The following is a 22,160-nucleotide window of genomic DNA, read 5'->3' on the forward strand; positions in this document are numbered from 1 at the left end:
GACTTGGAAAACTCGATAGGGATGAATTCTTAGGTTGGAACAAATGCATACCATTACTTTATCGTTTACCCAAAGAAACAACAAGATTACACATAATAAATCAGTTTAGATTTCGATTACAACAACAAAGAGGTCATTTTTTCTCTCTCTGAATCAAGAACGAACCAACAAATGCAGCTCTCTACTGGTTTGAGGAAATTCATATGCCAAGGAATGTTACCAATGCTATGCGTAGACTTCTAGTCTACCATGTTGGTTTCTGGGAGAGCCTTCTTGGCGGGATTATAAACACTATAGTCACCGAAATCCCTGCGTCCGCTGCAAGAAAAGATAAAAAAAAGTATATCAACAAACATATGCTCAGGCATCTAATTCACTTGAAGCATTGAGCTCGTCTAGTTATTGATGTGCTTGTCAACACCTGATAGTGAGAATCCTTAAAATTAGTTAACTCACTGAGGGAAAACAAAAACAAATTGGAACAGCCTGGAACAAACAATTCAGTAATAGTTCTAGATGCAAAACCAAAACTAATGTTCACCCCATAATCCAGTCTGAGGAGTGCTTGACTAGAATAATTCAAATTCAACACCAGTAAGATCCATTCTGTGATTCTGAAAGGGCAATAGAACAATTGATTGTCGAATCAAGATTTACAGACCGAACCAAAGTGATTCGTGATGATTTAGGAGGGATTCGGGTTTCTAGCTTGGTCTGGAGTGGGCTGCAATTGATGCCAAAAGCTTAATTTGGCAGATATCCATGATATCTCTAAGAAAACAAACCATGACGATGTGGGTAAACATATACACTAGTAGAATCTCTTGGATACGAGAACAAAGACAAAAGAAAATAACATCTTTTCTGATATTTCATAAACAATAGCTGAATTACCTGTGCATTATATCCCAACCCAATGGCAAGAAACGAGGATGAATGGCATCAACAAACACTTTTCTCCACCTTTGACAAAATTGGCGGACTCCTTCCTCTCTGTACCTTCTTAATAAATGCTCCACCACTTGTTTCCCATGTGGCCCATGTCCTAACAGTGACATCTTTTTTGCAGTTTCTGAGGAGGTGATCTCATCAGGCATGAGCAGTAAATTCACACTAGAATCATCTAATTGGTCCTCATTTTCAATATCCATTTTCAGATAGGAAGCGTTTCCTTGTTCAATTTCTACTTCCCTGTTCAAAATCTGGATGCTACTAGAACCAAAAGTCTCGAGTAACAAATTCCCATTCGTATCAACAGGAGACAAATTTGAATGGATTCTCTGATCATTTATACTTTCCTTATCCTTCTCTTTGTTATGATTATTGATCTGTGAAGAACTAGATACATGATTTTTATATACAACATTCTGCTCGGTATGTCTAAATGATAAACCTCTTTTCTTCTCGAACCGTCTTCTCTCATGTGGACTCATACCAACAAGTAATGCAGCTTCCAGATCTTCAACAGAAACCTCCTGTCTACCAAAGTATGTCCTCACAATCTGCATGGAAAACAAGACAATATACTCACACATTATGGTAATTTATCTTGCATGACTAAATAGATAGAAGTAAACATAGAAAATCACACATTACGGTAATTTATCTTGCATGGCTAAATAGATAGAAGCACAGAAAATTAAATGCAATGCACTAGGCATGATTAACATACAAACCCAGTAGGGAAACCTCAAAAATGCTCTCAAGTTCGTCCCAAGTACCAACATGTACCAACATCTCTGGTTATAAAACCATCATTGTTTATCACAAATAATTGGGACAATAAATATCTTAATAATTAAAAGGAAAACTCATAATCACTCAGAAACAACAAACTAAATGTTAGTTTTTCCAAGTTTCTAACCATGTTTTAAATCGCGTAGCGTTAGTTTATAGCGTTTTTGTCTTATCATCGCGTAGCATAAATAGCGAAGCGCATAGCGTAAGCTTTTCGTGCACGTCAATGTTTAGATTTAAAGAAACAAAATATACTTATATAAGTAAAATAAAAATAACATAACCTAAAATTAATCATAATAATTCATTATATGTCAAAATATCCCATAACAACAATTTAAAAAGTCTTATAATTAAAACAACATAACCTAAAAATAATCAGTATCATCCAACTTTATATCACTATCATCATCAATAGTGTCTCTGGTTGGAAAATTTCCACTATCAAAAGTTGTTAGAATTACTCCATAATTTTCAGCATCAAGACGATTATCTTCCACATCAACAAGACTCAACCTTGCTTGTTTGTCTTTGCTTCCACCTATTATATAAGAGATACGACATTTAAGAATCAATTATAGGTGAAGTAGATATAAATAAATAATTTGCATATGCTTAGTGCTTAGTGCTTACTTAAATTTTCAACAACTCTTTTTTTTGAATTTGTAGGAGGAACTTCTACTATATCCTCAACATCTTCGACTCGTTTATCTGAGTCGAAAAGACTTTCAAAGGTAGCCGACGACACACTCATAATAGGATCACTTTCAAATAATTCATCATCTTCAAGTCATTTAGTAGTTACGAGAAGACTGGACCTTCTTTCTCAGTTATCCATTCATCATCCGAATTAATTTCATCAACTACAATGGGAACAATCTTGTCTCTCCTCCTAATGCTTCTCTTCCTAAGCTTGAAGTTATATTTCACAAACACCAACGCATTCAACTTTGCATGTTTAAGCCTATTTTTTTTTTTTTTGTATGAATCTAATATTACAAAGAAGAAAACATATATAAAAAATTAAACAATAATATGTAAATTATAAAATAATTAAAATTCAAGTAGAGTTAGAAAACTTAGAATACTCACCAATCCAAAAGTGCTCCAATTTCTTTCACATCCTAAAGCACTACAAGTGAGACCAAGCACTAGAATTTGCAAATGTAGTAAGCTCGGGTGTCTTACTTCCAAAACGTTCCCACCACGAGACTAATAAGTAATAACATAAAAAAAAATTACAAGAATGTATATAATTTTAAAATACGAATGCTAGTATAATTTTACAAGAACGGTTACACGAAGAAAATTTTACCCGGAGTTCACAGCATTCTTGTTCGTTTTTCTATTGAAGTTCCAAATTCTCCTTCAACTTTGTTATACAAGTCCAATTGGATGTCGCATTAAGACGATCATCAGAAGACGACATCCTATCCATGCAAGTATACAATACATCTCTAACTTCATAACAATCAGAAAATCTTTCTTCATAATGTAATTGCGGGTTCAAATAGTACCCGGCCGCGTGTAGAGGATGATGAAGTTGTGGAGTCCATCATGAATCAATTTTTTTTTTTTCTAAATGGGTTTATATTTTCTGTCAACTCCCTCACAATTAAATTTTATTGTCTTTTTTGCCTTATCCATAAGTTCATAAATATATCTCATGGCCGATCTCTCCTTCGAATCAACTTCCCTTAACACACTTACAAAAGGAACAACACTCTTAACACAAAATGCAACATGTGGCCAAAAGTTAGGATCATTAACAATAATTCTCTTCACGACCTTCCCTTGAGTTGTTTGAGATAGTGGTGAACTAACTCAATCTTCGGAAGCAAACATTTGTTCAAGTGGTCTTTTAACCTTATACATACTCTGGAGAGTGAGAAATGAAGTAGAAAAGCGAGTAACAACGGGACGGAGAATTTCTTTACTGTTTGTGTACTTTCTCATAAAAAAAAGTATAGTCTCATGACCATAAAGGAACTTCACAACCATCTTAGCATGCTCAATTGTGTCAGAAAAAATCTTTAACTTTGCAATATCCTCTAACATTAGATCAATGCAATGTGCCTCACAAGGAGTCCACCAAATTCTATGTCTAGTCTCCATAATTTTTTTCCCCACCTTAATGCAATTCGAAGCATTATCCATGACAATTTGAATCACATTTTCCTCTCCCACCTCATCAACAACATCATCAAGATATTTAAAAATCAATTCCCCATTTTTAATAGAAGTTGATGCATCAATAGATTTCAAAAAGAAAGTGCCGACGGGACTATTTACCAAAAAATTGATCAAACTTCTATTCTTTCCATCCGTCCAACCATCGAACATAATAGTACATCCATATTTTTTCCATGCCTTTTTATGCTCCTCGTATATTAGGTTGATGCCATCAACCTCAACTTTAAGAATCCAAGTTCTTAACTCATGCATTGAAGGAGGCTTGAACCATCTTCCATATTCCGCAATACCCTGAATCATAGGCAACCAATAAGGATCATTCACAACATTAAACGGAAGTGCGACAGAGTAAATAAAACGACCAACTCTACGCTTCACATCAATCAGCAAATCTTTTTTGTATGCCGAATTTAGGGTTGTTTGTCTAGGTTTGGAACTAACAAACCCATGAAGAGTACCTTTACCTTTTGATTCATCACTACCAGAACATCCAATTGAATTTCCACCTACACTTCCAACTTTTGATGATTGCGTACTCAATACTCTGGGACCTTACCAATCTCTCATAACAATTTGGCTTGTTTGCTTTTAGATGCTCTAATTTTGTCAAGTGATTCTCTAATTTCTTTCTTAATATCATTCGGAACACTAACACAAGGTGCAACCCCTTTATGAGTTTGAGCTAAATGTTCCTTCAAGCGAGTAATCCCTCCATTCGATATATGATGACAAAATTTGCACCGAACAGATTTTTCCCCCTTATTTTGATAACAATACTTCCAACCAATATCTTTTTTTATCTTTTTTTGACAAATTTGTAGACATTGCAAATTCTAACTAGACAATCAATATCCTAGAAAAATAAAAGAAAAAAATCAGAACAAATAATTAATTAATTAATTAGAAACAAATCAGTAAAAAAAATGAGAATCAATCCAGGGGCATCTGGATCGATTGATCCAGGGTCTAGATCGATCCAGATGCCCGACTTATGGAAATCGCGAAATCGCTTTTGCTCATTCGAGAAACAAGTGTTGGAACCCCAAGGTGTTTTGATGTGATCAAACAAGCTAAGTTAGGTCCTGCGTTTGTTTAACCCTTGTGTCTAAGTGTGCAGGAGCTTAGGAACACAAGAAGTCGAGCGGAAGACGCGGCTAGCGAGAAGGACGGCACGGGAGAGAGCCGACGGGCTCGGTACGTCTGAGGGACGAGGTGTCCGCGGAAGAGTACACCGGTGGACGAGAAGAACGTGCGCGGCGCTCGAGGGACGAGAAACCGGGAAGGAAGGCTGCTCGAGGAGAAGGCCGGAACATGGGTTCGGGTGAGCCCTATTCCGGAAGGCCGAGATCACCCAAGCTAGCGGAGCCGGAGCGAACAGACCCGGACCGAGACTGGGACTTAACGGAGAAGTCATCCCGGACAAAAAGTCAACCGCAGTTGACTTTTTGCTCCGGGGCGCCCGGAACCATTCCGGGCGCCCGGAGCATGATTTTGACCAGAATCGCGATTTTCGTAATCTGACCGTTGGGGGATAAAGTTTATCCCCCCGGGGGCGCCCGGAACCACTTTCAGGCGCCCGGACCAGTACTATAAATAAAGTACTGATCTGTACATTAAAAGTAACTACTTGTAATTCAGTGCTTTCATTTGTGTTATTTCCTTCTGTGCTTTCAACGCTGTAAGAGGCTACTCCGCCCAGAGGAGAATCAATTAGTGCGCCTTCTTTGCCTTGGATTAGCAATCCTCTGATTGCAAACCAAGTAATTCCTCTGTGTCTATTTTTCTGTTTTAATTAGTCTCTGCCTTTTTAATTACAAGTTCTTTTAAGTTAGTTGAATATCCGAGAAGGGTTTTTGGTTTTATTTTGTAGGGCAATTCACCCCTCCCCTCTTGCCGGCCTCCAAAGGGACCTACAAGTGGTATCAGAGCCAGGCGCTTCAGGAGGACTAACCGCCGATCGAAGCAACAAGATGGCCGGACCAAGCATCGTTCCACCAAAATTCGAGGGGAACTTCGCAGACTGGAAGCGTCGTATGGAGGTATTCCTAAAAACAGATTTTGAAATTCGATTTATTATGAAATACGGTTTTGTAGCTCCAATAGATAAAGATGGAAAAGAAAAAGAAGAGAGTGATTGGACAAAGAAGGAGCGAAACATCACCTGCTGAGCGTGTTACCGCCTCAAGAGGTCAACCGCATTGGAAACTATTTATCTGCTAAAGAACTTTGGGAGAAGTTCTTGGAACTCCACGAAGGCACGTCCGAAGCAAAGCTCGCTAGAAGGGACATCCTCCGCAACAAACTGATGAACATCCGTCTGGAGAAAGGTGAGAAAGTAGCTGGTTTACATGCAAAGGTAAAAGAACTAGTTACTGGTCTCAAAACCTCGGTGAAACAAGAATAAACCGACACTATACGCTACGCTCAACGCGTTCCAAGAACTCCTGAATGGACATCAATCGTCGACGCCTACTACATCTCAAAAGACCTGGAGGTAAGCACTTTAGAAGAGTTGTTTTCTACTCTAGAATCGCATGAAACCGGGTATGCAGGAACGACAAAGGATACAACCCGGACTATGGCGCTGAACGCAACCCGGAAGGATGAACTCGAGTCGGACTCCAAGACGATCAAGAAGCATACATGGTAAGAAATTTTAAAAGTTTTTAGATCTAATAAATTTAAAATGCAGAATAAAAGGAATCAAAAGGTGGAAAGGTGCGGTGCTACCAGTGTCGGAAGGAGGGACACCTAAGAGAAGAGCCCGAACTCAAAAGGCCAAAAGGAAGTCTCCCAAGAAACACAACCTAAAAGCAACTTGGGACGACACTTCTTCATCCGAATCAGAAGCTCAAGAATATGCCGGGATAACACTAATGGCAAGCTACGATAGACAAAGTATATCAGAACCTAGCATCGATGAAGGGGGAGCGACCTCGGATGAAAGCAGTGAAGCAGGGGGAGATTCAGGCTTCAAGTCCGACATGGTAAGTGAGGTATGCCTCTTACCCCCTGATCAGCTTTACTCTGGTATCAAAGCTATGACTAAATCCATGTATAAATTAGAAAATAAAAATGTCAAATTAGAAAATGAAATTTTAGAAACAAAGAGAATTTTGGCAAAATCATGTCTTATAGAGGATTTTGAAAAATTGAAAATTGAAAATGAAAAACTAAAAGAAGAAATAGAAAGATTGAAAAAATCTAATGGTTCAAATATTCCTACTTTTAAAAATTTAAATTGGTATTATAGATTTCATCAAAGTCAAATTAGAAATATATCAAAAATCTATATACCCAGGAAATACTTGATTAATCCTGTAGGTAGGAACCTTTACTGGATTCCGAAAACCTGTTTAACTTAAAATTAAAGTCAGACTTAGCATTTTCAGCAAGGAAATTAAACAACTAATTTCTTTATGAGGCTTTGTCTAAGGAAGTGGTTGTTGCTCCAATAACCAAGAAGGCCTAATGCCTCGCCACGACCTGGAAGCCAACTATCGAAATGAAAAGTTTAATTGACTAACTGAAAAAGCATTAATTTAAATTCCTTAATGCTTTAAAAGAGTTATTCAATTTGTGTTAGAAAATATTTAAAAACTTTCTAACTTAACTTAGAAATTCTTTATTATCTTAGAAATTTTCATGAAAATTGACTTAGAATTTTTTTGTAAAGTTAACTTAGATTTTTTTTGCCTTATCATTTAAAAAAAAAAATTAGAAAATTTTTTTTGGGAATGCTGAGATAAGTATTAAACTTAAATTTTTTTTACACTTATGACTGTTCTTATCTGAAAAATATTTTTTTTCAAACGAAAAATTCTGAAGAGTGTCTTTACTAAATATTTTACACTCAAAAGTTCTTGTCTGAATTTACCTTAGACTTGTTTATAACCCCAATTTTTATGTGATCAAAGGGGGAGAAGTATATTAAGTCTAGGGGGAGGTACTATAATTTTTCAATTGAAAAATATTTGGACTTATTTTAATATAAATTGTTTTTATTGCATATGGTTACCCTAACTTAACTTGGGTTGCTCACATCAAAAAGGGGGAGATTGTTGGAACCCCAAGGTGTTTTGATGTGATCAAACAAGCTAAGTTAGGTCCTGCGTTTGTTTAACCCTTGTGTCTAAGTGTGCAGGAGCTTAGGAACACAAGAAGTCGAGCGGAAGACGCGGCTAGCGAGAAGGACGGCACGGGAGAGAGCCGACGGGCTCGATGCGTCTGAGGGACGAGGTGTCTGCGGAAGAGTACACCGGTGGACGAGAAGAGCGTGCGCGGCGCTCGAGGGACGAGAAACCGGGAAGGAAGGCTGCTCGAGGAGAAGGCCGGAACATGGGTTCGGGTGAGCCCTATTCCGGAAGGCCGAGATCACCCAAGCTAGCGGAGCCGGAGCCGGAGCGAATAGACCCGGACCGAAACTGGGACTTAACGGAGAAGTCATCCCGGACAAAAAGTCAACCGCAGTTGACTTTTTGCTCCGGGGCGCCCGGAGCATGATTTTGACCAGAATCGCTATTTTCGCAATCTGACCGTTGGGGGATAAAGTTTATCCCCCCGGGGGTGCCAGGAACCACTTTCAGGCGCCCGGACCAGTACTATAAATAAAGTACTGATCTGTACATTAAAAGTAACTACTTGTAATTCAGTGCTTTCATTTGTGTTATTTCCTTCTGTGCTTTCAACGCTGTAAGAGGCTACTCCGCCCAGAGGAGAATCAATTAGTGCGCCTTCTTTGCCTTGGATTAGCAATCCTCTGATTGCAAACCAAGTAATTCCTCTGTGTCTATTTTTCTGTTTTAATTAGTCTCTGCCTTTTTAATTACAAGTTCTTTTAAGTTAGTTGAATATCCGAGAAGGGTTTTTGGTTTTATTTTGTAGGGCAATTCACCCTCCCCTCTTGCCGGCCTCCAAAGGGACCTACAACAAGAAACGAAAAGGAAAAACTAAACGAAGAAAACAAAAGGAAGGAGAAAACTGACCTCCAATCGCTGTCCCTCGTCGCCGCTCACTGGTTACCGCTCGTCGCTCACAAGTCACCGCTCGCAACTCGCCGATCGCTAGTCGCCTCTGCCCTGCCTTTTCGACGGTCACAATTCCACTCGCCTTTGCCTCCTTACCTTTGCCCTAGCTATTTTGTAAGCAATTATAACGCCCACTATGGACCGCTAGGTCACGATAGCGCACGCTATGTGTGCTATCGACGCTTTTGTCCCGAATAGCGCGGGCTATTCGGACAATCGCTAATCAGCGAACGCTCTGCAGCGTTCACTGATCGTAACGCGCGATAGCGCGCTATTCACCGCTATTGAAAACCCTGATTTCTAACACAGGACACGGGATGGATATAGCAACTAAACTAGTCATTACAGGAATTTTTTAGAGGAGAAATGTGGATGAGTAGATATTACAGTAAAGGTATTATATATAACCAATTCTATCAATTTGGTCCGTAAGATTCTTAATATTATCCACTATAGATGTTACAGCACTTGTTTTTCCAATTTTATCATGTTAGAAATATTTTTTACCTGCATCAGTTCCTCCAGCCTTCCTGATGGCATGTTGGATCCATGACGTAGAAGAGCCATAGCAGCAGTTCGTAACTGCAAAGGAGAGACACCTGTCTCCTCATCTGCACTCATTAATGTTGAAGCCACAGTTGCAGCTGTACTTTCACCAGAATTAACAATTTTTTGCACAAAAAGAGGTATTCCAAATTCTTGTGCCACCTGCTTCTTATACTTCTCAGCAGCAGAATGAGCTATTTCATGGCAGTCCACACATAGCAAAACAATGTCATGAGAACGATGACTCTTCAAATGCTCAGGAAAGTGCATTCTGTAGCAAGATGGTATTATTCTATAGCGTATATAGTGACTCTTCTCCCCACATCCAACACACATGTTTTTCTTGCTTTGAATATAGAACTCATTACCTTCATCTTCTGGACGACCTTTTGTTTCAAAAAGAAGCATAATTGCTGGAGGATCCTCTTCTACCATTTTTGCCAAACCTCTCCGCATATACCTATAGTGCAAAGACGGAAGGCACATCAAAAGAAAGCACAAAATGAATGCAAAAGGTGCAAGAAGTTTGATGTCCACTAACCATTCGAGTTTCTTGCGATCACAATAACAGAGCATTCTTCCATCAGTTGCATAAATTCTACAATTATGATACACTGGTGACTTGCATGAAAATTTCTGAATAAAGAGTTCACGGGAGGCTTTTTTGCTTACTGTTGAATTAAACTTTTCAACACTTGACTTCGAAAATGACATACCAGAATGTTTCAGATTGAATTGAGACAAAAGAGCATAATTGTAAGGTGACAGTGGACAACACTGAGCACCATTTAGGTGCTTCTGCCAATATGTTTGAATGACATCATCCACATTAGCATCAACTTCTAGTAGAAGAAAGCAAAGGTCATCCATATGATTCTTAATAATAGGTGATGGTGATGGAAGGGTGGGATAAGCATTTGAAGAAACATTACTCGTGTCAGCTTGCAATATAACATTATATATTTCTGATGGATTTTTGGGAGCTATTACAGCAAGAGCTGCAATAGCTTGATCTGACAGAACATATCGCAAGCTCTCATCATGAATTCGAGCCTGTGGATAGCAGTCAAAGAATATGAACAATAAGCTTCATCACAAAAATACTTCAGAACATGATAAAAAGAAACAAAAGAAAATATGAACCAATGCAAGAAAATATTATAAAAATGTTAACTGGCAAAAACACCAGTGCGTGTTTTATTGACAATTGCATTCCATAATGCGATTCCAGAAAAGTGAAAACTGATCCGATCAGATGAACAACCATGAGAAATCTACAAGGAAAGCAATCAATACATGTAAAAGAATTCTGCAGATCTTCTTGCTTGATGATCAAGTTAGTATAATGTTATAGACTTCATACATGAATAGATGTGTCACTAATTGAAGGATTGGCAACAATAAATTGAGAAGGATTGCTGTTGAATAAATACTCAAAATGTAATAAATGTATAAAGTTTACCTTTCATCATCGGATGAGTTATCTAGAACATGTTATAGAATAAACATATCAATCACTGATCTATTTCATGGAGTCTATAGTCTAATATTTGCCAAGTCATCACAAATGATGCACACATCCCTAATTATTAGCATTATAAAGGAGAAAATAACGTTAACACACATGATATGGTGTGCGATACTAGTTCTATTGGATGTGACCACCGCCACATGTGAGGAAATTTTTTACAATGAGCGACACTCGTGCTGTTGGCACCTGATCAACATCACATGTTAGGAAACATTTTGTTTTCTCTTGCTTGGGTGCCCACGCCACAAGGCGCGCTATGCCATCATGTACATAGCTGTCATATACTATTTTTATATTTGTCAATATTGACAAACTATACTTCAGCCATATTTGGCATATGAATTACTTATTTAACGTTTACAAATATTTCACTTGAATGGAATTCAAGTTCATAAAGCTAAAATCATAAAATTGTGTACGATTAGATTTCTTTACTTACAATCAGATCTCTCCAGGCACATAAAATCCAGATAAGATCCTGAAATTAGAGAAAGGAGTAAGAACATCTAGAAAAGCAAATAAAAGTTTATTAATAAATATGCCCATCATGAATTTTGGTGAACGGAGGAATACCTTTGTTTCCAAATTCTTTGATGATGTGAGTCCCACAATGTTCATATTCCGTGATAATATAGATGATGCAGCTGAAGCTCCAGGAGTAGATTCAACTTCTTTCGCATAAAGCTGCAAACAGACTGTGTTTGACCGGCGACTGGTCTCCAAGAAAAAATTCAACTCGTCGCTGGGAGAGGCTGAAATATCTACTTAAATTATAATTGTTGATAAAAATTTTTCTAGATATTCTCAACTTGTAATGGTCAGAGCAACTAATAGCTCATGAGGAAGACACTCACAGTACTTAAGTTTGTAGGATCATATAGTTGGACCAAACACCCCAGACTTCATAGCTCACAATATGGTAGGTTGATTTTTGACTATCTTTTTTCCTGCTATAAAGGAAACTGTAACCTGCTTTCACTCACAGATACCTTGTGAACACAGGTAGAATTTGCACAATCCCCTATATTTAGGTCTTGGGTTTCTTTCATCATTTTCACACGAAAAAACTTCAATCATGGAAATGAAATTATGATGGGCTGTAGCATAATCATGACCCACAAAAATGAAATAAGCAATATATGAGAAGAGATGTTGGTATGACATCGAGATTTTGGCAAAAAGAAAATTTGAGTATCAATCTAGTAGAAATCCCCTCCACAATGCACAAAATGGTATGTTCTTCATTTGCATGAAAACTGCACTAAGCATCAATGGCCTTTTCCCTCATTATAAAGGGGAGCTTGGTGCACGAAGCTCCCGTTATGTGAAGTTCCGGGGAAGGATTCCAGGATTCGAACCCGTGACCTTTTGATCACATAACAACAACTTTTCCCTCATTATAGTTTGTAAAAAAAACATAATAAACATATTTCTCAATCAAAATTATATGTAGAATATAGAATCTTACAACTGTAAGGATCTAGGATAAAAAAGTAGTAACAAAATATGCATAGACCATAGCATTTGCATCATTGCATGCCATTAAAGCTTAAAGAGGCACTTGAATTTGTTATAATGCTCAGAAAATTCAACAATATTAGGGTAACAAAGTACCGAATGATCACACTAATTTAGTATTAGCCTATCAAGGCTGCTTACTATTTGCTCCAAGTTCACTAATCAATAAAAGCCATTGTTCGAAACACAAAATTGGTGAAGAAAAAGTCATTTAAACATAAATCCAGAATGAAAAGTTTGAATTCATACCAGAGGTTTTACTTTCCAACTCTGAAGCCAAACATCCAGCAATGTACAACAAATAGTGCGCATCATTACGAGCATATTCAGTCATTTCATCTGAAAGAGGTCGTAATCTCCAATCTTCACGCTGAATTACAACACAAATAAAACATCAAGTAAAACCATCCAGCTAAAACAGTAGGGGCAGAAATGATTCAACAATATATATTTATAACTTGAAGATCAATGATGTAACCAAACAAGATTTAAAGGAACAACTCCTATCTACACCAATAATCTAAAGTAATAATTATATTGTTTAATTCCTTCTCAAATTTCTATATAATTGATACTAGTGCTTTAGATGCAAGAGGAAGTTCTGTTTCAGTGTTGTTGTCTTTTAGAAACTATTATGTCACCGATAGTAATAAAAAAGGATAGCCTGATGCACGAAGCTCCTGCCAATGCGGGTCCCGATGAAGGATTGGACTACATTGAATCTATTGTACGCAGGCTCACCTTGCATTTTGCAATAGACTATTTCTGTGACTCGAATCGTGACCTCAAGGTCATAGGGAAACAACTAAAACGTTGCGCCAAAGCTCCCTTCACACTACTAGCAATATTAGATGTTTTTAAAAGAACTGTATAGTTGCAGTATACTGTATACTGATAGTCACCTTACATTTTGCAATAGACTATTTCTGTGACTCGAACCATGACCTCAAGGTCATAGGAAAACAACTTAAACGTTGCGCCAAAGCTCCCTTCACACTAGTAGCAATATTAGATGTTTTTAAAAGAACTGTATAGTTGCAGTATACTGTATACTGATAGTCAGCTGAGAACCAAAGAATTAAAGAAACTAACTAAATGACAACAGGAGCAAAATCTGAAGAATCATAATGGAGAGTGAGCACATTTTTAAATTAAACTTTAAGCAAACTCATCATTACTTCAATATGGGTTTGTGGTTTCCACAAACTTATGAATGTGTTATGCAAGTGAAGCAGGTCAAGGGCATAAAGAAAAGACATAGGCACAAGTCTAGAAGACTTGATTGATTAATACAATATCATAATTCCATGAAAAAAGCATATTTAAACCTGTAAAGTTTTGTCAGTATATACTCCACAATAAGTCTCCAGAAGATATGCTAATGATTTTTGTGGCTTTGACAAAATTTCACATGCCTGTAACACAGAAACCAAAAAGAACATAATAAGACCTTTAGCAGCACTTGAGATATCAATGTGTAAAAAAACTATAGGTGCTACTGACCTAGTCACTTTATATTAGTATAAAAATAATATCACCACAGAGCATAAGACATTCTGAAGAGAATTTCCAAATTAGTAAAATTACATTCAAGTGGGACAACAATTGTATAGCATAACATTTCCAGCTTTTATGTTTCACTATGATATGAATCTTTGGATAAGAAGAGATGCAATATAAGTCTGGATTACAGTTGGTTTATGGTACAGTACACTTATCTGATTGATTCCTCAACTGTCGAATATTTGTTCATGTAACATGTTTATGTCAGTATTCATGAATCTATTGATTTGTTGAGTCATGTATAATAGCAAATTGCAAGTCAGCTTTGAGTTTCCAAGCAGGCAAACAAACCTAGATTTTAAAATTTTCTTATCAAGCTTGTTTCCACACCTAAACACTTTGGTTGATACTCCATTTGGTTTGTTGGTTACATGCATAGTTGGCATCTTAAAATTAATGTGCATAGCCCAATCATGTAATGATAATATTGTTCAAGTGCGGTACATTTGTTCATGCAACATGTTTATGTGAGTGTTCAGCAATCTATTGAGGAATAAGAAAAATGTGCATGAAGGAGAATAAAGGCATCATTATCTGCTCCATGAAAGAGAAAGAGCTCAATCATGGAAGGAATAACAAAATGTGCATGAAGGATATAGTGCAGTAACAGCACCAGCTCAACAACTTAGAAATTTTTAATAGTATTTAAAAAATCATGAAGCATAATCTTTCTTTTTGTTTTGAATCATGAAGTGTTCTCTGCTACCAAATAAAGGCAAATGCATCATTATCTGCTCCATCAAAGAGCTGAATCATGGAAGAATTAAATGTGCATGAACAATATAGTGCAGTAATAGCACCTTTGCAGTATCAAACATGTTCACAACATATATATGGAAGTCTCGTTGAAGCCAAAGAACATCATTATCAGCTCCATGAAAAACCTGCAAGATTAACATAACAATATCTTGAAGGCATATTACACTGACAACAGATTTATCTTTTGTAACCCCCTAAACAGCAGTGTAATTAAACAAAGAAATCTTGTCAGCTCCTTGAAAGACCAGTGCCATTAATGTGATAATTTATTTAAGGCATTTTAGCATATATTCATATATTTTAAATGCCTTAAGAACTACAAAGAAGCAGTGGAACAGAACAAAGAGATACAGTATTCCATAATGATGCTTATGTCCATTTTTCTCTTGGAAAAAAGGATTGAGAAATACTGACTCATGGCGTTTCATTAGGAATGAGTCATCAATCCATTAACCTTGAAAATTTTTATCTACTTAAATATAATTGAACCTAAGATCAAAGAAGTCAACTTTGACAGCAAAAGGCAAGGGTAGAACTCCAAGAAAGATGTTCATATGACAAAGTAATAAAAGCTACTAGTAGCTTAAAGATTCTCAAATATGTAAAAATCAATCAAACTTAACCGGGTATATAGCAGGTATACAATAGAGTCCAAACACTAGAAAATTGAAAAGCATGTCTGTGCTTACATTAGTGTAATAACTACATTATCTATGTGCTTGGTTCACCTGCCATATCATCTCACTTAATTGGTATAGGGAAATCTAAATTGGGCATCTAGATAAAGAAAATCAAACATTTGACTAACCATAACCTACATAAATACTCAATTACATTCTAGTGCCCAATTTGGATTGCTTTTGGTGATTAATTGAAGTATGGTAGGTTCCTAGGGTTTTAGGGACCTGTAAGTGCTCAAGTTCTCTATTGGACAAATTTGTTAGTGTTTGCTCTATTACACTATTTCTAAGGAGATTCATAGTGCTTCATTTTTAGGGAAGACACATTGTTGTGACAAGGGCTGTGAAGTAGAAGAGAACTCTGGCGCCCAGTCATATTTGCATCAACCAAAAACATAGAAACCATAAGTCTCATTGATTTCTTGCATCTTTGATGTGGAAAAAAAATAAATAATGGCTATCTAATTGTACATGCACACATACTGAAATATTTAAAGTAACAACCAAAATAGTGGCAAAATTACTCAACAAAAAGATTGAGTAATAATAGTTCCAAACCAATCTTGGTGAATTGGAATGGTCCATGTCACCTTTTTATCAAATTCTAGCACAAGTCCTATTAGCCACATACCAACAAGTATTTTACACATTAATTAATCAATCTTGGTGAATTGGAATGGTCCATGTCACCTTTTTATCAAATTCTAGCACAAGTCCTATTAGCCACATACCAACAAGTATTTTACACATTAATTAATCAGTTAATGTGAACAATAAATCTGACTGTATAAAGCTAAATATTGCAATTTCACTGTTAGATCAACTAGCAAATAATATACATAATCATTCATCCCCTAATACAAACAAAGTTTTCAAATTAAAGAAAATAATAAATTAATTTAATATTTTAATCAGACTTATGATTCTCCCAAGTTTTGCCTCTTCATAACCAAATAAAATAATCCATATTTACAATGACTTTAGTGCATTTGAGAAACCAACAAGAATAAAATGTTTGGAGACCGGAGGGCAAGGTTTTTATCATGTTGCAATGAACCTACAAATATTGTGACTTGGGTAGTCCCTATGCTTCAAATTCTTAGTCTTATAAGAAGACTAAAATAGTTAAACCAAGAAGAACAAAGAAGGATTAAATATTATGTGCAAAATAAGGCTGCTAATATTAGCTATCATTGAAGAAAATGTACTCCAGTAGATCCTTGCATATAGGTATCTCAACATTTCAAAATCCTAGCAAAGAACCATCACATTCCAATAATTAGGATCATATCACAAATCAAATTAGACATAGAAGCAGGATTAGACAATTATTAGATGCAGCTTTGCCACAAAGCTGATGCTTCAAACAGTGATCAGCAGAGTTCAATAAAAATGCATTAAATAGTTAACCTTGGGGCTTATCATTATCCAGGACATAAAAACAAAAATAAAGACCTTAAAAAATAATAGTCGTACAACTATACCTTGATAATTGCAGGATTAGCAAAAGCAGGTCGTAGAGTGGCCATCATATCATGCAGAGCAATTGTATCTATTAAGTAATCTTCCTTCCAAGTAGAAATCTGCCAATATCTCAGGTGTATAGATTATTCATATGGAAACCACGACAATAACTGCATTATAGAATGATTAACATTACCTGTATAAGGGAAGTAAAACCAAGGAATGACCGAATACTATGTTGTTCAGTATCAACAGCAAAGATTTCCTCTTCGTTTAATATGTTTGCAAGTGCCTCTAACTGATCTTCAGTATCTATCCAAACAAAATGACAACTCGAGTTTGGATTTCTGTGACTTGTGATGAATGTTTTAAGATCAGGCGGATGCTTCAACAAGTAATCAATTTCTCTTGCAAAGGGGTGAATCCTTAAAGAAATTTCTGCATGGTAATTAAGATGTCAGAAAGCTAGGACAGTAATTGTCTGTTGTATATACGCCCAGATGCTTAATTCACAGCTCAGATAATGTAACAAGTTAACCAGCAACTGAGTTGTTTCCTGAGCTGGAAAGTGTTTTCTTAGTCTTGTTGGTAATTTGAAAGTCAACAGATGATATTATTCTTCTTTAATCTGTATACTAGAGTTGGATTTAGAGGCTGTAATCATAACTAAATTTAGCAAAAATGAGCATAATTTTTTTTTTTATCTTTTGAAGAAAGATGGTGAGCTGTATCTGTATTTCTATCAATTTCCTTTGGAGTTCAGCCAGTGGCCAATGTTCACATATAAACAGAAAGGGAGGAGGAGGGGAGCAGGATTTTTACCGTAACCTTCGAGGTTCTATAAAATCCACAACTTGCTATAGCATATTTATAAATTATAGAAGAATAATGAGACGATCCTAAAGAACCCAATATACTACAAAAATACCCTACAGAGGTGAGAGTGGCACTGCTCCGAAAAGCAACGACCTTTCTCTTTGCCCTCCCGCTTAAAATGCTTGAAGGGGGAGTAAGAGTTGTCAGCAAGAACGCGCTTAAATCGGTTCTGCGGTTTGTCCTCGAGCTCGGGGTAGCAGTTGCAGCCGTCGGCCATCTTCCGTCGCCGATGGCGGCGGATCGAGGAGGAAAACATGAATAAAACAGCAAGGAATGCGATGGCAAGAAACGCATTAAGCGTCTCGACGCCGATCGCCGCCTCCATTCGCGAGGGCTGCTTCGTCTCGGCAGCTGCGAGGCGACGGCGGTCTTATTGGACCGGTCAAACTCGCCCAAGAATCGGTTTAGTTCGCCGAATTTGGTTAGTCGCCTCACTCTCAAATAGGATTAGATATAAATCGGACCAGGCCGGGCCGGGCCGGGCCGATCAATTTAAATATTTTAAATAATACTAATATTTATTTTTTAATTTTTAAAATATAGAAAAACAAGCGGTATGGCAAATGTCGTGTCTTATCTTTAAAATTTTAGAAATAATAATAATAATTTTTAAGAAAATTTGAATAATAAAAATATGCGCTTATTTAATTGGAAGGCTTGGCTTCAAGGCGTGAGCCGTGAGGTATCTGATTGCTTGTTCCCCAAGCCCATCGTTATCCGATCCAATTTGATTCCTTTATTTATATCCTTCCAAATCCCTACGTCAGTTTTTATTTAATTTCTCTTGATCCAGTTCCTGAAGGCTCCCGGCGTCCCAATCGCGTCTTCCGTCTTCGATCGATCGGTATCTAATACCGTTTACTTCCTTCCTTCCGTTTGCTTTCTCGCCTGCCCTTTTTGATTGTTGTGATCTGGATTGTCCTCCTCAATTGCAGGAGGAATCCCAATGGCGAAGAGTTCCTTCAAGCTCGAGCACCCCCTCGGTTTGTGCTTTTCCGTTCCCCTTTTTTAGTACATGCAAGGGAAAGATTTTTTTTTTTTTTTTTTTTTTACATGTTTGGCGATTTTTGGCCTGAAGATTAAGATTCTAGGGTTTCTTGTGTATATCGATTTGGAAATTTGTTCTTTTCTTTTTTGAAATTAAAAAAAAAACAAGGAGAGAAATATTTGGGGGTTTGTTGTAGATCATGATTTCTAGGGGTTTCGTTTGCTGGAGAATTGGGATATTTGGTGACTCATTGAATATTAAGATTATATTGATTGATACTTAGTGTTGCGTTTAGTTAAAATAGGGCATTTGTCAGATTTGGATAAATCATGATTCTAAATTGTATAGCGTATCTTGTTGATCCTTATAAAGGAGTTTCTTCCATATATGAGAAGGGATCGACAAGTTGACTTTTGTGCTAGAGGCTGATCTAACTAACGGACTGAGAAAGTATGTGTTATCGTTGTCGACAATATCTGAGACTGATATATTTGCGATATCTTATATCTGTAATCCACTTCAATTTAGCACTTCAATTTTTTCTACTTCTTTTTTTTGTTGAATCTCGATGTTGAACTGGATTCTTCATGCAAATTTCAGAAAGGAGGCAGGCTGAAGCTTCTCGCATCAGAGAGAAATACCCTGACAGAATTCCTGTAAAAAAAACTTTACTTTTTTATAGATTTGGAATCATATAGTCTGTATGTACTACCTCTCTCATAGGCATTGTTATCTCATGTAGGTAATTGTCGAGAAGGCCGAAAGGACTGATATACCAGACATTGATAAGAAGAAGTAATTTTCATTTCACTTCGAGACCTGTGATTGTTCTTTCATTATTCAAAGCTTCAACCTTAGAAAAAAGTGTTACATCTATTTGAAATTTGTGATGATTAGGCGATGTAGTTCCTTTTCTTCTCCTTCTAGTTCATTATAGTTCCTTTTATTCTCCTTTCAGCTCATTTCACTGCTCTGTGCATTGATGATATTGAAGTTCCATTCGCTAGGGTGTTTGATTATTGTCATGACAATGTAGGTACCTGGTTCCTGCTGACTTGACTGCTGGGCAATTCGTTTATGTTGTTCGGAAGAGGATCAAGCTCAGTCCAGAAAAGGCCATCTTCATTTTTGTGAAGAACACACTACCTCCCACAGGTCAAACAATCTATTCCTTCTTCAACTTGTATAGGTTTACTACTTTCCATTATGCTCATTGGATAAATCTTCCATTGCAGCTGCAATGATGTCTGCCATCTACGAGGAACACAAAGATGAGGATGGCTTTCTTTACATGACATACAGTGGCGAGAACACATTCGGTGGCTACTGAGATCGAAGGAAGACGAACAGACTGCCATCATTCATTAGGATGAAAATAATAAGAGCATATTGTGTATATATTTCTGATATTGGTGTAAGTTTCTGTTCCATAAAGATGAACTCAAGTTGGAAAGTCGGTCACATGTAACCCTGTAACAATGGCGACATTTGTTCTAGTTTAATTTGCTTCAATGATATGGATCATCACTTTTTTATTTGAGGACATTTCGAAAACATACATTATCAATGCATATATGCGGTTATTGGGTCTTAAGAGTCTAAGGGAACAACAACCCTTCTTGCAGCTTCAATCTCATCTCATTTCATTTGGCGAGCAGCGCCTGCACCAGGGCTTCCATGTTTACAAAGGAAGATCCACCATCTTCCCATGCCTTCTTAGCCGCCGCCATCACCACCTCGGCCTTCGCCCTCACTCTCCTTCCTTCCTCGCTCTCCCCCATTAACGCCCTCACTCCCCTCTCCAACTCCTCCGCTTTCACAAAGTTGCCATTCGCCCTCTCCACCTTCAGCTGCAGCGCCACCCCCATCTCCTCCTCCATCACCACGGCGTTCGAATGCTGCTCCGCATACAGCGGCCAGCCAAGCAGAGGGACCCCGCACTGCAGGCTCTCCAGGCACGAGTTCCACCCGCAGTGCGTCACGAATCCCCCCACCGCCCGGTGAGCTAGTATCTCCACTTGCGGCGCCCACGACGGCCATACCATCCCCCTCGCCTTCGTCCTCTCCAGAAATCCCTCCGGCAGCACCTCCTCCAGCTTCGCATCCGCCGGCTTCCGCATCCCGAGCACCTCTTCCGACGCCACCCGCAGCGCCCATAAGAACCGGCACCCGCTATGCTCCAGCCCCGCTGCTATCTCCCCCACCTGTGCCGCGTTGAAGCAGCCTTTGCTACCGAAGCAGAGGAACACCACCGAGCGTGCCGGCTGCCCGTCGAGCCACACGACGCACTCGTGCTGTCGACTTTTCTCGCCCTCCTCGCGTGCGATCAGCGGGCCGACTGGATACACCGGAGGGGTCCGACGGCCGGGCGCGCAGAGACCCTCTTCCAGCGCCCGCAGCGTCGCCGGCTCAAGATCCGTGAATGTGTTGACCACGATGCCTTTAAGCTCGGAGTAGCGCCGGCCATGATGGACGAAGCAAGTGTACCTCCCGCTCTTCTTCCTCATGAAGGGCGACGGCATCGAGATCGGCGGGATGGGGCACACGCCCGGTACCCTCACCTCTTCTTCCATCTCCTCGAACTCCACGGGGAACTTCTCCTCGAGGGTTGGGAGATAGAGCATAAGAGCGAGGCAGGCGGCGTTGGAGGCGAAGTAGACATAGCAAGGAACACCGAGTTCGGCCGCGACGTCGATCGCTCCGGTGGCAAATAAGTCAACGATTAAAGCGGCCAAAGGGGCGTCGCCGGAGCGCAAGAGGTCATGGAGGGCGTCTTTGATATGGTGGTTTTGCTTCTCTATGTAGGCGGTGATGAAATCCTCTGGTCCGTCGGCGTCCTTGGGCGGATCGACGGGCTGGATATGCCGGAAGTCGATGTCGAGGCCGGAGGCGGCGATGGTGGTGATATAGTCGCCGACGGGATAGTTGGGGATAGGGACGACGAGGACGGTGACGGAGAAGTGGTAGCGGTGGAGGAGTTTGGCCATCTCAAGCGTGGAGTTGATGTGACCGGCGGAGGGGATCGGAAGGAGCGCCACTCTGGCTTGAGCCATGTTCTTGCAGAAAATTTGATAGCAAATTCTACTCTTCTTATCTCAAGTATTTTAATCGTACTTGCAATTAACAATTATTTTTAGTTCGGGCTAATATAAATTTTAATTAATCTTTTCTAAAAATATGCATAACCCTTTTAATATTCTCCAACTATATTTTATATAAAATATCGATTTTTAAAGGGGTAAGAAAATGAACCGAACACTTTTTATGAGATGTATATT

At 38.4% G+C, this 22,160-nt stretch overlaps 3 protein-coding genes across 7 annotated transcripts; 1 reads left to right on the forward strand and 2 right to left on the reverse strand.

The window, feature by feature from the left end:
* Positions 1 to 22: 22 nt before the first annotated feature.
* On the reverse strand, positions 23 to 18,319 carry LOC121998560 (protein RRP6-like 3). 5 transcript variants are annotated; one of them, XM_042553535.1, is made up of 13 exons: positions 17,988 to 18,319; positions 17,215 to 17,456; positions 17,039 to 17,137; positions 14,916 to 14,999; positions 13,881 to 13,967; positions 12,802 to 12,922; positions 11,608 to 11,795; positions 11,474 to 11,512; positions 10,436 to 10,556; positions 10,045 to 10,345; positions 9,465 to 9,963; positions 895 to 1,502; positions 23 to 318 (listed from the first exon to the last, which is right to left on the reverse strand). In XM_042553535.1, the coding sequence occupies exons 1-13, from the start codon at positions 18,217 to 18,219 to the stop codon at positions 240 to 242; spliced, it is 2,700 nt and encodes an 899-aa protein (XP_042409469.1). In that variant the 5' UTR covers positions 18,220 to 18,319; the 3' UTR covers positions 23 to 239. The 5 variants fall into 5 exon arrangements, with proteins under 5 accessions (XP_042409469.1, XP_042409470.1, XP_042409468.1 ...); XM_042553536.1 differs by having other exon boundaries at positions 9,465 to 9,697; positions 9,872 to 9,963; positions 10,045 to 10,556; XM_042553534.1 differs by having other exon boundaries at positions 10,045 to 10,556; positions 11,608 to 11,786.
* A 235-nt stretch (positions 18,320 to 18,554) lies between these two features.
* On the forward strand, positions 18,555 to 20,417 carry LOC121998562 (autophagy-related protein 8C-like). The gene is made up of 6 exons (XM_042553539.1): positions 18,555 to 18,738; positions 18,830 to 18,877; positions 19,483 to 19,538; positions 19,625 to 19,677; positions 19,919 to 20,037; positions 20,118 to 20,417. Exons 2-6 carry the CDS (start codon positions 18,841 to 18,843, stop codon positions 20,210 to 20,212), a joined length of 360 nt encoding a protein of 119 aa, XP_042409473.1. The 5' UTR covers positions 18,555 to 18,738; positions 18,830 to 18,840; the 3' UTR covers positions 20,213 to 20,417.
* On the reverse strand, positions 20,397 to 21,958 carry LOC121998561 (UDP-glycosyltransferase 71K2-like). The gene has a single exon (XM_042553538.1). The coding sequence runs from the start codon at positions 21,933 to 21,935 to the stop codon at positions 20,526 to 20,528; it is 1,410 nt and encodes a 469-aa protein (XP_042409472.1). The 5' UTR covers positions 21,936 to 21,958; the 3' UTR covers positions 20,397 to 20,525.
* Between the last annotated feature and the right edge of the window lie 202 nt (positions 21,959 to 22,160).

This window comes from Zingiber officinale, chromosome 6A (genome assembly GCF_018446385.1).
Source record: "Zingiber officinale cultivar Zhangliang chromosome 6A, Zo_v1.1, whole genome shotgun sequence".
NCBI classification, from domain to species: domain Eukaryota; kingdom Viridiplantae; phylum Streptophyta; class Magnoliopsida; order Zingiberales; family Zingiberaceae; genus Zingiber; species Zingiber officinale.

Bases quoted from the DNA above. Each gene is read 5' to 3' on its own strand.
- LOC121998560 (XM_042553533.1), bottom strand. From the start codon at position 18,219: ATGGAGGCGGCGATCGGCGTCGAGACGCTTAATGCGTTTCTTGCCATC. The intron at 11,796-12,801 runs GTATGAATTCAA...TAATTTAAGTAG, and splicing joins GTTGGAAAGTAAAACCTCTG to ATATTTCAGCCTCTCCCAGC. The intron at 9,964-10,044 runs GTTAGTGGACAT...TTTGCACTATAG, and splicing joins GATCGCAAGAAACTCGAATG to GTATATGCGGAGAGGTTTGG.
- LOC121998562 (XM_042553539.1), top strand. From the start codon at position 18,841: ATGGCGAAGAGTTCCTTCAAGCTCGAGCACCCCCTCG. The intron at 19,678-19,918 runs GTAATTTTCATT...ATGACAATGTAG, and splicing joins CCAGACATTGATAAGAAGAA to GTACCTGGTTCCTGCTGACT. The intron at 20,038-20,117 runs GTCAAACAATCT...CTTCCATTGCAG, and splicing joins GAACACACTACCTCCCACAG to CTGCAATGATGTCTGCCATC.
- LOC121998561 (XM_042553538.1), bottom strand. From the start codon at position 21,935: ATGGCTCAAGCCAGAGTGGCGCTCCTTCCGATCCCCTCCGCCGGTCAC.